This window comes from Triticum aestivum, chromosome 1D (genome assembly GCF_018294505.1).
Source record: "Triticum aestivum cultivar Chinese Spring chromosome 1D, IWGSC CS RefSeq v2.1, whole genome shotgun sequence".
Taxonomy (NCBI): domain Eukaryota; kingdom Viridiplantae; phylum Streptophyta; class Magnoliopsida; order Poales; family Poaceae; genus Triticum; species Triticum aestivum.
The window spans coordinates 77,167,334-77,179,661 of NC_057796.1; the positions used below are offsets into that span (position 1 = coordinate 77,167,334).

Genomic DNA, 12,328 nt, shown 5'->3' on the forward strand with positions numbered 1-12,328 from the left:
GATGTTAATTTAGGGTTCATAGATAATGATTTTTAGTAGTAGTAGATGTTAATTAGTAGTAGTGATGGTACTAGTTAACTAGGGCAGTATGGTTAATAGTAGATGTTTTTTACTATTGTATAATGTAGTTTTTTTACTGTTTTTAGTAAGTGTTTAAAATAATTAGTAAGTAAATTAATAAACTAGTTGAACTAGTTTAGTAAGTAAATTAATAAACTAGTTGAACTAGTTGAATTAATAGAACTAATGTATTTTTAGTAAGGAAATTAATATAACTAGTTGAACTACTTTATTTTTAGAAAGAACTAGTTTTTTTCTATTTATAGTAATTTTATATTTAGTAAGAACTAGTTGAATTAATAGAACTAGTTGAACATGTCATATTTGTTGTTATTTTTTTATTTTAAGCAATTATTCGGGATGTATTAGTGATAACTTAAAGGGTTTTTGTTTTTGCAGAAATCAAGGAGCCCCTCCATCATCCCCGCCATCGTCCCCGTCACCGACCCCCTCCGACCTCGAGGTGAGACCAGCCAAACCTTCATGTCAATATGAGTCCTATAAGATATGATGTAGATAAAAACATGTATATCTTGTGTTGCTCAAATAGGATATGTGGTTGCCCAAGTGGCCGGTCATGTTCAGGTTACACCTCCGAGTGGCCTATGTTTTGCCGGAGTGTTGATTAATTTCCGTTCCGGCAAATTTCAGGTGCTCGATATGTCCCTTTTTAGCAAAGGTCATGCCGGAATTTTTCCGTGAATTTTGGCATAACTTGTGCTAGAATATGTAGGAAATATCAAGTGGCCTGGATTTTCTTGAAAAATAATTAAACGACATTTCGGCTTGACTTTAAGTTTGTCGAGGCCGAAGAATCCCGACTGTTGTCGTGGGGGTCGTTTCTCCTTCTTCTCCTTGTGCTAGACCTTTGTTATGCACTAGGGGAAGGAGGAGTAACGACCCGGTCGCAAATGTCAGAGAGGAATCAGTGAGAGAGAGTCTCCACCATATATGAGAGGACGAAGAATCCCGACTGTTGTCGTGGGGGTCGCTTCTCCTTCATTCCCGTATGCTAGACATTTTGGTGTAATGCACTTGGGAAGGAAAGGAGGAGCGACGATCACCAACGGTCGAATGTATACACCACGTGAGCTGAGAGTTTTCAAGAAAAGACTCGACAGACCGATAGTCAACCCGTGATGAATAATAATGATGTAATTTAGGTTTTTTAGTACATATATTCAATTGTACAAGTTTAATTTTTGAATTATGAACGTAGGAAATGTCATACTTGGACGACGAAAGTCTCCCGGGGGAGTGCAGCTGGTGCCACGATGATCGAGGTCTGTGCGACAGGCCTCACCTGGACGAAGATCGGCGCTTCAGCATTAAGCTCGAGGAGGCCTTCGATGTTGAAACGGTACACAACGACGACAAGTGTTTTTTCGTAATTAAGCACGACTTCAACTATTTCAACGTCTAATTTTCATCTTTTACAATTCGACTAGCTTATCCCATACCATGCAAGACGCCATCTCTTGGAGAGGATGGGTTTTGAAGACCATGAAAATTTTGAAACAAATAAAATACACCTAAGAACCCATCATGATATGGATTTTGAAGTAAATCTGTACAATTCTCAGAGCGTAACCCATTTTGGTTGGTTGCCAAAATTGGGAAGCACTTTGCAAGAGGTACGGTTTTTATGAGGATATGATTGTCACCATGGATCTTGGTGATCCTGACATCGAGCAAGACAATATGGACATTTGGGTCCTTGTTGATACGCTTCTGATTCTACCGCTATGTGAGTTTCTCAAACATAGTTATTAACTAATTTATATTGTTTATTTTAAAATAGTTGACAACTTATTTTCATTGACAGCTTATTTTCATTGACAGCTTATTTTGATTCTTCAAACAATGTGCGAAAGATGGTAGACAAAACCCATTACACCGATGGCTCCGAATTAACTTATAAGGAGAAAAATCATCTGATCGCATTTTGTACATATCTTGAGAATTACCAATACCTATTATCGAACTCCTCCAAATTATGGTGAATACGTGCCATTAGTGCACGTGTTGAACCACGATAACTTCTATGGAGATACCCTGGTAAGATTTTTTACTATTACGACATCCGTGTATCTTTTGCATACTTCTAAAACTAGTACATCATTGCTAACTACAAAGTTATTACTATGTTTTTCAACAGAAAATCCCGATGGATTGTGTGCCTCATCTGATGTATCAGAATGGTCGCCTTGAAGTTATGAACATACAGCCAGGTCATCCTACGGATCTCACCTGTGCATATCGGATTTCTAAAACCGGTGAACACATGCTAATCAAAGAATGGAAAAAAATGTTTGGACAGTCGTAAGGAGGTTCTTGGAAGCAACATTAAGCGAAAGGCAAGAATTGAAGACAGGATAATCGCCATTCTCCATAATGGAGAGTCAGGGGCTATCTTGTTTTATACTATTTTACCTTAGAGAATATAGTAGGTCCTAAGAGAATGTAGTAGGTCCTATGAGGTACAAAATGTTTATTATGTGGTACAATGTGTTAGAGTTGATGATGAGGAGTAGTTGTGATTATAACTAGTGACCAACTTGCTATGTGATGTCTCGTTGATGAAAACGATGATCATGAGGAGGTGTTATATGACAATGATGTATTATGATGATAAGTTATTAATGATATGATGATGATGATGATGATATTTATTATATCATTGCGTGAAAGAACCGCGGATTAGTTTCAAGTTGATGTCCATCCACTTGAAACTAGTCCACGGTTCTTTCACCCAGTGATGTAATAACTCATTATGATGTTAAAACAATCTCTAAATTGCTGCTGTATGAAAACTTGTATAGAGGTGTATGAATACAACATGAAATAAAATACGGAATAATAGTAGTAGCGCGGGCTGGGAGAAGCGCTACTAGTAATTACCAGTAGCGCTGTTTGGAGAAAGCGCTGCTACTAAGTCGGTACGCTACTGCTAACCTTTAGCTATAGCGCCGTACCAGTAGCGCTCCTGCCCGCGCTACTAATAGGCCTAAAACCCGCGCTGCTGCTAGGCTTTTCCCTAGTAGTGTTAGTGATCCTCTGTGTTCGGGAGTCATGCTTTGATCAACCTTCTAATTAGTTGGAAGATCCTCCTTATTATATCCTCTATAACACTAAGTTCCTTAGTTTTAAAGAGCTCATATGTTGAGGTCTTCAATTAAAATTGGATCATCCGATTTTGACCGTAACAATTTATCAAAGCTCTCTCATTCAAATTTTTATACTACATACTTTGCTTCCTAATTTTTAAGGCCTCACAATTAATTGAGGTGTTCAATTTAGAGTTCGGTCACCCAATTTTGATCGGGTCAACAATTTCTCAAGGCATTTTCCCATTCAATTCTTTTAATTCTCTATGTTCCCTAATTTTGAAGCTCTTCCATGCAATTAAGGTAATCAATTTTGGATTTGGTATACGATTTTGATCGGGGCAACTATTTTCAAATCAATCAGCAGCAACCAGCCTACAAAAGCACATCAATTCCGTGCACCCTCCCACGACCTAGAAAAAAGAAGCGCCGCCATGTGATACTGTAACACCAATATAATGCAGCCACCGATGAAAAAAATTCCTCACATAAATATACGTTAGTTAGCGGACAACACAGGACCACACCAGAAAGGCACATCAAATCACGCATTATAAATAAAATAAAACACACTCCATCATCTACCCCACCGGCCAAACTAAATATTCCATCAATTTCAAAATAAAAATATAAGGGGATTATTTTTTGGAAAATCAAATTTTTTTAACTTTGACAAAGTTCAGAGCAAAAAATATCGACATCCACAAGATAAAAAAAGTATGTAAATTCATTTCATGATGTATCTAATCATATCGATTTGATATTGCGGCTTGATATATTTCTCTACAAATTTGATCAAACTTAAAATGGTTGACTTTTAAAAAAAAGTAATACACCTTACATTTTGAAATAGATTGAGTAATTTTTTTAAGAAACCCAACAACAACAACCGCGTAGCAAAGCGCGCACAACCTCCTAACTAGGAAGTACGTAATAAAATTTACATTTTTTATGTAAAGTAATTACTCCACAAGACATGATCCGTGTACCCAGATGGTTCAAAAAAGGGCAATACTGGGCACCGGCGCGCCGGCCGAAAGTTTCGGCCGGTCGCACCCTAGCCGCCAGATGCCCCGTTGGATATATAGAAAAAAAACGATTCGCCCCAGACATCATCTTCCTCCTGACGCATCTCGCCCTGTATTTCACCGTCTCGTGCAACTTTCCCCAGCGCCGCGCTCGCCTTCCACTTGCGCCGCCCGCGCTCGTCCTCGGCCTCATGCTCGCCGGAAACCCGCTCTCGCCGACGCATCCTTGGGCCGCCCGCGCTCGTCCTCGGTCTCATGCTCGCCGACAACGGGCTCTCGCCGACGCATCCTTGGCCGCCCCCACGCTCGTTCTCGGCATCGTGTTCACCGGCAACCCACGCTCGCCGCCGCATCCTTGGGCGACCGTGCTTACCGGCCATGGCAACCCTGGTGGAGATGGTCGCAGCACCCCGTCGTCGAGCTCGCGCCGTACCTCGCCCTCAATTTGCTGGTCACAACAAAATAAATCATGGGTCATAGCAAAAAATTAAGACAGTTCCAGCAAAAAATCACTTCACCTCACCGGTGATGCCCATCCCCCTCCCTCGCCCTTCTGTAGAAACAAATGGCGACAACTCCGTGGTCTCGCAGCAAACGGCAGTTGTAGCAAAAATTGGGGCTGGTTCCAGCAAACCAAGAAACGGTAGTAGCAAAAATATCGGAAATTAGACGGCGTCCCAACAAACCAAACCCTGGTGGTAGCAAAAATTGAAGCTTGTTCTAGCAAACCAGAACACTGGTGGTAGCAAAGATGCAAAGTTGAGGGCTGGTTCCAGCAAATCAAAAAGGCGATGGTAGCAAAAATCAACGCTGGTTCCAGCAAAATACAAAAGGGTGGTAGCAAAAAATACAAAAGACGACGCTAGTTTCAGTAAAACCAAAACACCGATGGAAGCAAAAAATTGTGCGGGTTCCAGCATCTGGCCACCATGGTGGTAGCAAAGATGCAAAGTCGAGGGCTGGTTCCAGCAAATCAAAAACGCGGTGGCAGCAAAAAAACGACGCTGGTTCCAGCAAAATACAAAACGGTGGTAGCAAAAACATACAGAACAGCGCTAGTTTCAGCAAAAAACAAAACGCCGATTGAAGCAAAAATTTGTGCGGATTTCAGCACCTGGCCGCCATTGTTGTAGCTCTTGCCAGCATCCACAGGCTGCCGCTGTAGCTTGAAGCACCACACCTCCGCTTGCCGACAGTCATCCTCTATGCATCTCTGCATTTTCGTTTGTGCTCCTCCGGGGTCGCTCGCTCGCCACACACCTCTTCCGCCGCCGGCGAGCTGTTTATTTGGAGGTAGACCACGGGAGGGAGAGGACGTGGGGAAAGAATGGCTGTGTGGCTGGGAACGCAAGAGGATAAGAAAGAAAGGATAAGGAAGAGGACCAGTTGGGTTCAGTAGATTAAAAAGCGGTGGGGTCAGCAGATAAGGCCGCACACAGGCCAGATGATCTGCTGCAATCGAACGAACCGCGCGTGACCGGCGCAATGGTTCGGCCGGCGCCCTGGCCAAGAATGTTTCCCTTCAAAAAATACTTTTCATAGATCGACCTGCGGAAGTTGAGGACTAATATTACTCGACATCATTTCATCCAATCAAACCCTTTGCATCTAATATTGCCACATATGTATTCTTTTCATCAAATCAAGTGCACGGCTAATACTTTTTTTAAACACTGCACAACTAATTTTCGCAAAAAAAAAACTGCACAACTAATACTTAGGAGGGCAAAAAAGAACGATGTGTGTGTTTTATGCGTGGCGAAATACTGAAGTAGTGAACTATGTGCGCTCAATTTGTACATCCGAGGTGAGCCCCTGCATCAAACGTCGGGAGAATCGGCGACAGCATCAAAGGGCCTTCAAGATATACCGACCGTCTTCCCCAGCAGCCACATGACGAGCGAGAACTCGATCATGAAGAGCGCGTGCAGCCATGTCCGGTCGACCACGAAGCCGTACACCGTGATGCCCGCCCGGTTGTTCTCCAGGTAGTTCACTGAAAAAGAAAACACCGGCCGCCATTAGCAACCAACAAGAAGCTAAGCTGGTGTTGATGCAAGCCCACAATCGATTCTATTCCTGTGTGTGCAATTGCGCTTACCCAGTGCCTGCCTCTTCTGGAAGCACATGTTGTTGACCTGGAAGGGCACGAGCTTGGAGTCGTCGATGGAGCCCTCGCTCATGTTGTCGTCGTCATCGTCGTCGTCCCCGTAGCCGTCGGACTCCTCGCCGGGGGCCACCCGGTAGGCGTTGGCCGGCGCCAGGTAGCCGGTGGCGGCGGGCAGGGCGGGGTCGGGGTCCTCCAGGTCGTTGTCGAAGGCGTGGATGGTGGCGTCCGCGTGCCACGCCGCCGCCACGCTCGTGATGGCCTGTGTCTTGTGCGTGATCTTGGCCGCGCTGTGGAGGCAGACCAGCAGCCCCGCCACGAGGCTCACTGAGCAGAGCTGCATGCAGACAACAATGGAGATCTTGGTCAGTGCACGGCTGACATCGTGGCCAATGCAGGGATTTGCAGTTAGGTTAACAAATGACACTCCACAGATATATCCAACAAACGAGACTAAATTAGAAATATGCTAATCCAATGAGACTCTAATTAGACAGATTCTATTTCAGTATTGTTAAAGCACATCTAGATGTGCCATAAGGATTGCGCTTCTAAGTCATATGTCATTAATTTTACGCGAAGATTCGTGTGAGTCACTTAAATGCGCAGTAACTAGTGTACATCTAGATGTGCCCTAGACGCACTCATTCTAATTATTCCCATTTTCGATTCAATGTCTAAATGTATCACCGAAAAACGTTTCCGCCCGGCTTTATATATAAAACAACATAGCCGAACTGATACATGATGATGAGGGAATCCTTTTACAAAGCAGATCAAAAGAAAGCGAGAAAAATAGGAGAATTCACACCCTACCACAAGGAATCCTAGACTACTAACAAGGAGGAAGACTAGCCACCAAGGGAAATCGCTGAGTCTCAATCCGCCGCCCATACCAAGTTGACGCCGAAGAGGGCCCCCTGCCCTCCCGCTCCAGATCGTGGAGCCCGATCTTGCCTGCAGAGAACAAAGGTCGGGAGTGGCACGAATGAGGACACGTGTAGAGGATAAGGAAGCAAGTGCGACCACCGATGACGGCACGGTGCGTTGGAGGCAACCTGGGCTCCACGACGACATCCTCAAGAGGTAGACGATGCGTCACGTCGCCGCCATCGAGACCGAGGGAACGGTCAAGGGTTTTCCCCGGGAACCCTGGCTTGGCAAGAGGGGCCTCAGCGGGACCCCCAAGAGGGAAGTGACACCCACGGGCCTCATTGCCGCTGGCGCCGGAGCACAAGACTTTCGCGCAGTATCTCTCACCCATGCCACACCGAGGAACTCCAAGCACCTGCCCACCTTGAGGGAGGACACGCCGCCACCAAGTAATGCCTCCAAAGCACGATCTGGGAATCGCCACTGCCGCGGCACCACCGACACCAGGTTCACCCCACGCAACATCCTCCGCCGCCCACACGACCAAAAGACGCCACCGCCAAGATGCCTGTTGAAGAGCCAATCAGACGGACCACCACCCGAGGTCGCCGCCTCGGCGTCCAGGTTCCCCACCTCACTCCCGTAAACTACTCCAAACCCCTAGCACTGCACACACCGGCAGCGAGACAGAAAGCCCCCTCCATTCTAGTCCCACGACACACCATGGCCGCCGGTGCCACAACCACTTGCGGCGGCACCCAACGAACTCAAATTGGTCAGCCGAAACCAGATCTGACCGGGAGCAACCCTCCACATCTGCCTCCATCGCGCCCCGACGAGCACGGGTTTCCACCCCGGCGGTACCCCAACCACTGGACGATGGAGGAGGAGGCGGCCGCAGGCCCCCGGGGCCATGGCCACGACCTCCAAGGCAGATACTCCCCCCGCATGGGTAGGGAACCAAGACGGTGCACCATCGAGCCCCACGGGCCGGTCTGGACACAGCCGGCGCCGCCGGCCACCGAAAGGCCTGGTCTGGAGCCCGACCAGCAGGGCCACGCAAGAGCTCGAGGAGAGAGAGAGAGTGGGGGACGATAGGAGAAAAGGAACCGCACCGCCATCCTACAGTCGCTGCAGAGCCACCGCCCGACAATGCCGCCGGCGCGCCCGCATGTTGCCCCGCCACTACGCCCCACACCACAGCAAGGCACCCTCGCCAAGTCACCGCGCCCGCGCCGCTGCAGACCGAGCGAGTAGGAGAAGGAGCCCTGCGCCTTCGATGTCGGTCGGGCTTCGCCTGACGGCGCACCGTGGCAGCGGCGAGGGGGAGAAAACGGAAGGGGCTGGCGACGCCTAGGGTTTCACCCGGTCTCTCACGGGAGAGACACGGACGAAACAACTCCAAATACTCTTTGTTTATCTTGCCTGTATGTATCCAATTTAGCTGGATGTAAATCGCTTGAAAGTAATATTTGGTTCAGTCGATTTCATATTAATGAATTAGCAGCCGCCGGAGGGAAGGAAGGAGGAGCCAGCGGTTCATCGGAGAAGCCCTCTAGGTCTATCTTAGGGTGGCAGATGACCCTGATATCTATCTTAAATAGGGTTGTAGGCGACCCCGGTATCTATCTTAGGGGTGTGCGTGTTGAGGGAGGTGGGGGGAGGGGTGCAGGTTCGCCGGAAAATTTTGTTCATTGTTGGGGTTAGAGGGGGCAATTTTAACATGGTCCTTCTTGTCTCCTCTTTTCACAGAAGAGATAAGAGTATATAATAGGCCTAAGCCGTTGATTTCATTTAGTGGATTGAGTAACTCTTACCTTCTTATCTCGTACGTGAAAGGAGCAACGCTACACTTATGGGGTGCATCATACATCATACATAATTAACGTAAAGGCCTAGCTGGGATTTTTTGATTGGATAAAAATCAGGGCGAGTGGTCCACCGAGTGAAATTAGGTGGGAGTGGAGAATTTAGTGGGGAGTTTCGTAACAATTTCGTGAGTCCTAGCATTTTTTCATGTGAAAATAGGAGGTAAGAGGGGCCATGTTAAAATTGCTCGAGAGGGATGATAGGTGGCAGCATGACGGTGGGCGACAGTAGAGGGGAGGGCGGGGAAGCGAGGCTGGCACAGGAACACCGTCGGCCGCGGACGGTGGGGGCCTATGGTTAGGCCAGTGGTCCTTGAGGCGGTTGGGGAAGAAGAAGAATAGGAACAGTACGTGACACTGGAAGGTTGAAGATGAACATCCACCGTTCGTTTTACATCTAAAGGCCTGTTAAAATTAGGAATAAGGAAGCCAAATAGCTAAAAAAAAGATAGTTTTGATTTACTAGAATCATCTGCATATTGTGTCACCGAACTAGCGAATTCCATTTGTATCCCATCCATATGTACCGGCCAGCCTATTTATATTTTCACGGATACTTGTTGTGATACTGCTTGCTTCTTACTCCCTCCATTTCAAATTATTATGTTTCACGGGAGTAATTTGAAACAGAGGGAGTACATGCTCCACGGAATCTTGTGTGTGCCATGATACGGTAGCTACAACCACGAGTTTCTTCATTTCGAACACCAAAACCACATAATTGTTATCCGAGTAGCTGGAGACACGATAATTTAATTTTTTATTTTATCTTACTCGATTTGAAAATTTCTCTACTGAAATTGCAGAATTACGTGACGAAATTTCATCATGGATCTTTAAAAATACTACTAGTAGATACTCTGTCTACAATGCAATATACGTATATAGTATTAGTACTCACCGCGAGCTCGCCGGCGGTGGCGATATTGATCCGCGCATGTGGCCTGGTGGTGGCGAGCAGGGCGGAGAACTGGCTGGCGGTGACGAGCACGAGGCAGAAGATGATGAACCGGCGGTACCGGTGGCTGATCCGGCGGAGCTGGTCCCTGATCCGTCGGTGGTGCTCCAGCACGACGGCGACGTCGGCGAACCTGCCGAACTCGCGCGCGAAGCCGACCATGCGGAGCACCTGCAGGTAGCAGATGACCCGGAAGAGCACGCAGATCATGAAGAAGACGGCGGTGCGGTAGACCCATGAGGCGGCCTCGAGCGCGCATGCGGCGGCGTTCCACCAGGGCGAGCGGAAGGGCGCGGCGGCCCAGTACCAGTAGACCTTGTAGGCGGCGTCGGCGAGGGAGCATGGCGCGAGGAAGCAGGCGAGGACGCGGAAGGAGCGGTTGAGCTGCGCGGTGTACCCGGCGCGCACCTCGTCCGAGTCGTGCCGGAGGCGGTCGATGCAGAGCAGGCGGCGGAGGCCGACCCGGAGCAGCGAGCAGAGGGAGAGGAAGGCGAGCGTGGCGGCCAGGGTGAGCGAGACCTGCACCTGCCCGTCCAGCGGCCGCGGCGGGGCCGAGGCCGGGAGGGCCAGGGTGACCGCGGCCGGCGCGGCGACGGCGAGGAGGAAGAAGACCGCCCAGGAGCCCGCGGAGCGCGGCCCGTCGGTGTGGTCGATGCACATCCAGCGGAGGCAGGCCCGGAAGCTGCGCAGCTCGTCCCCCGCGTGCGACGCGCTCCGGGTGTACTGCGCCGCCCCCGACGACGACTTCTTCCGCGGCAGCAGCAGCGGCCCCACCGCCGCCGCTGCCGCCGACCTGTTGTCCGCCATGGCGCCCGCCGTTCTCGGATCGCGCGCGGGCGGTTTGCCGAGCGGGAAGAGTCGATGGGGGCCCAGTCGCGGGCACAGAGAGAAGTGCGGGAGCGGGAGTGCTCCGAGTTCGCTAATCTAATCTCTGGGATTTGTTTCTCTCCGGGCCAGTAGGAGGAGTGGATGCTTATAGAAGAGGAGGATAAAAATAATGGTGGCGCCGCGCGCGGCGATGGGTTGCGTGCTGCGGCGGACGGGATCACGGGCATGACGGGGGAGGATCATGTGCCGCGCCTTTGATTTACATAGACAAATGGGAAAGAACACAGGTGTCACGCCGGGATGGTGAGATGGACTTGATCGGTCGATCCTATTTCTGTGTGGCGAGTCTGAGTTGGTTCTGTGGAAGGGAAAAGCATGTGCGTGGCCACCTGCTGACAGCCAGCCACAAACCACAGGTGGAGTGATCAATCCATATTTAGTGATTTGGCCTCAATCATCGGTCAGCTCGGGTAGGCGTGCAAGTGTCATTTTGTGTTGCGTCGCTGGCAGAGGCCGACCGGCCGGGCAAATACGAGGTGTCCACCGTGGGAGGAGTCATAGTGAGGAGTCCTGGATATACTCACGGAAAAGAACAAGAGATGGAGAGGGGGGCGGGACCGTGGCCGTGAGAGGAGTGGTTGGCTGTTTGGCATCCCGGACCATGGGCCACATGTCGTCGTCGTCGGGCTTGTGAATTGTGATTGTGAGGACCCTCGACCTGAGGAGGAGAGAATGAGATTTGTAAGAGAACAGTAATCACTGATCTCGATTGATAATGATGTGTACATATTTATATCTTTTGAAAGGATGCATCGCACATGCGCGATGGTTACAAACGACACGAATGAAATGTTGCATCGGCTAGGATAAGAGAGAGAGGGAGAGAGAACGGACGCATCCCCTCGGTACGAAACCACACATTCATGTCGGTTAAGGAAAAGCTGAGATTTCCTTTAATTAAACTAATTAATTATATCCTAACACTCTCTAATCCCTGCTTCAATTATTCTTGTAAACAACATCATCATCATCATCATCATCATCATCATCATCATCATCATCATCATCATCACCAGTCTTCTCCAAAAACTATGTAGGAAAAATATGAGGAGATACGTGCAAAATGCCATCAAAAACTTCTTTCAAAAGCACGGTGGGAAAATAAGGAGAAACTGACATATCACAATGCAATGTTTGTATTACTATTGCCTCATTAAAAGCTTTTCGTAAGAAACCATTTAGGAAAAACTTATAAAGGAAAAGAGTGCAATATAAAAGATCCGAGGATCACAAACAGATTATCATTCAGGAATACACTCTCCCTGAACTTTGCAAGTCCCGAAGTCGTTTCAGACCAATTCCATTGATGTACTTCTCAAATAAAGAACTTGGTAATGACTTTGTAAACAAGTCACAAGATTATCACATGACTTCGTTTGCAAAATATTTACCTCCCCGGTTGTAACTCATGGGGATAAAATAACTTAGGAGAAATATGC

The 12,328-nt window shown here is 48.2% G+C and overlaps 1 protein-coding gene across 7 annotated transcripts; it reads right to left on the reverse strand.

Moving 5' to 3' along the window:
* Positions 1-4,017: 4,017 nt before the first annotated feature.
* Positions 4,018-11,133, reverse strand: LOC123180407 (uncharacterized). Of its 7 annotated transcripts, none has more exons than XR_006490988.1 (5): positions 9,945-11,133; positions 6,297-6,639; positions 5,310-6,191; positions 4,719-4,814; positions 4,018-4,643 (listed from the first exon to the last, which is right to left on the reverse strand). XR_006490988.1 is itself a non-coding variant. In XM_044592453.1 (3 exons), exons 1-3 carry the CDS (start codon positions 10,806-10,808, stop codon positions 6,055-6,057), a joined length of 1,344 nt encoding a protein of 447 aa, XP_044448388.1. In that variant the 5' UTR covers positions 10,809-11,133; the 3' UTR covers positions 4,018-6,054. The 7 variants fall into 7 exon arrangements, 1 of the variants encoding a protein (XP_044448388.1); XR_006490989.1 differs by having other exon boundaries at positions 4,714-4,814; XR_006490990.1 differs by lacking the exon at positions 4,719-4,814.
* Between the last annotated feature and the right edge of the window lie 1,195 nt (positions 11,134-12,328).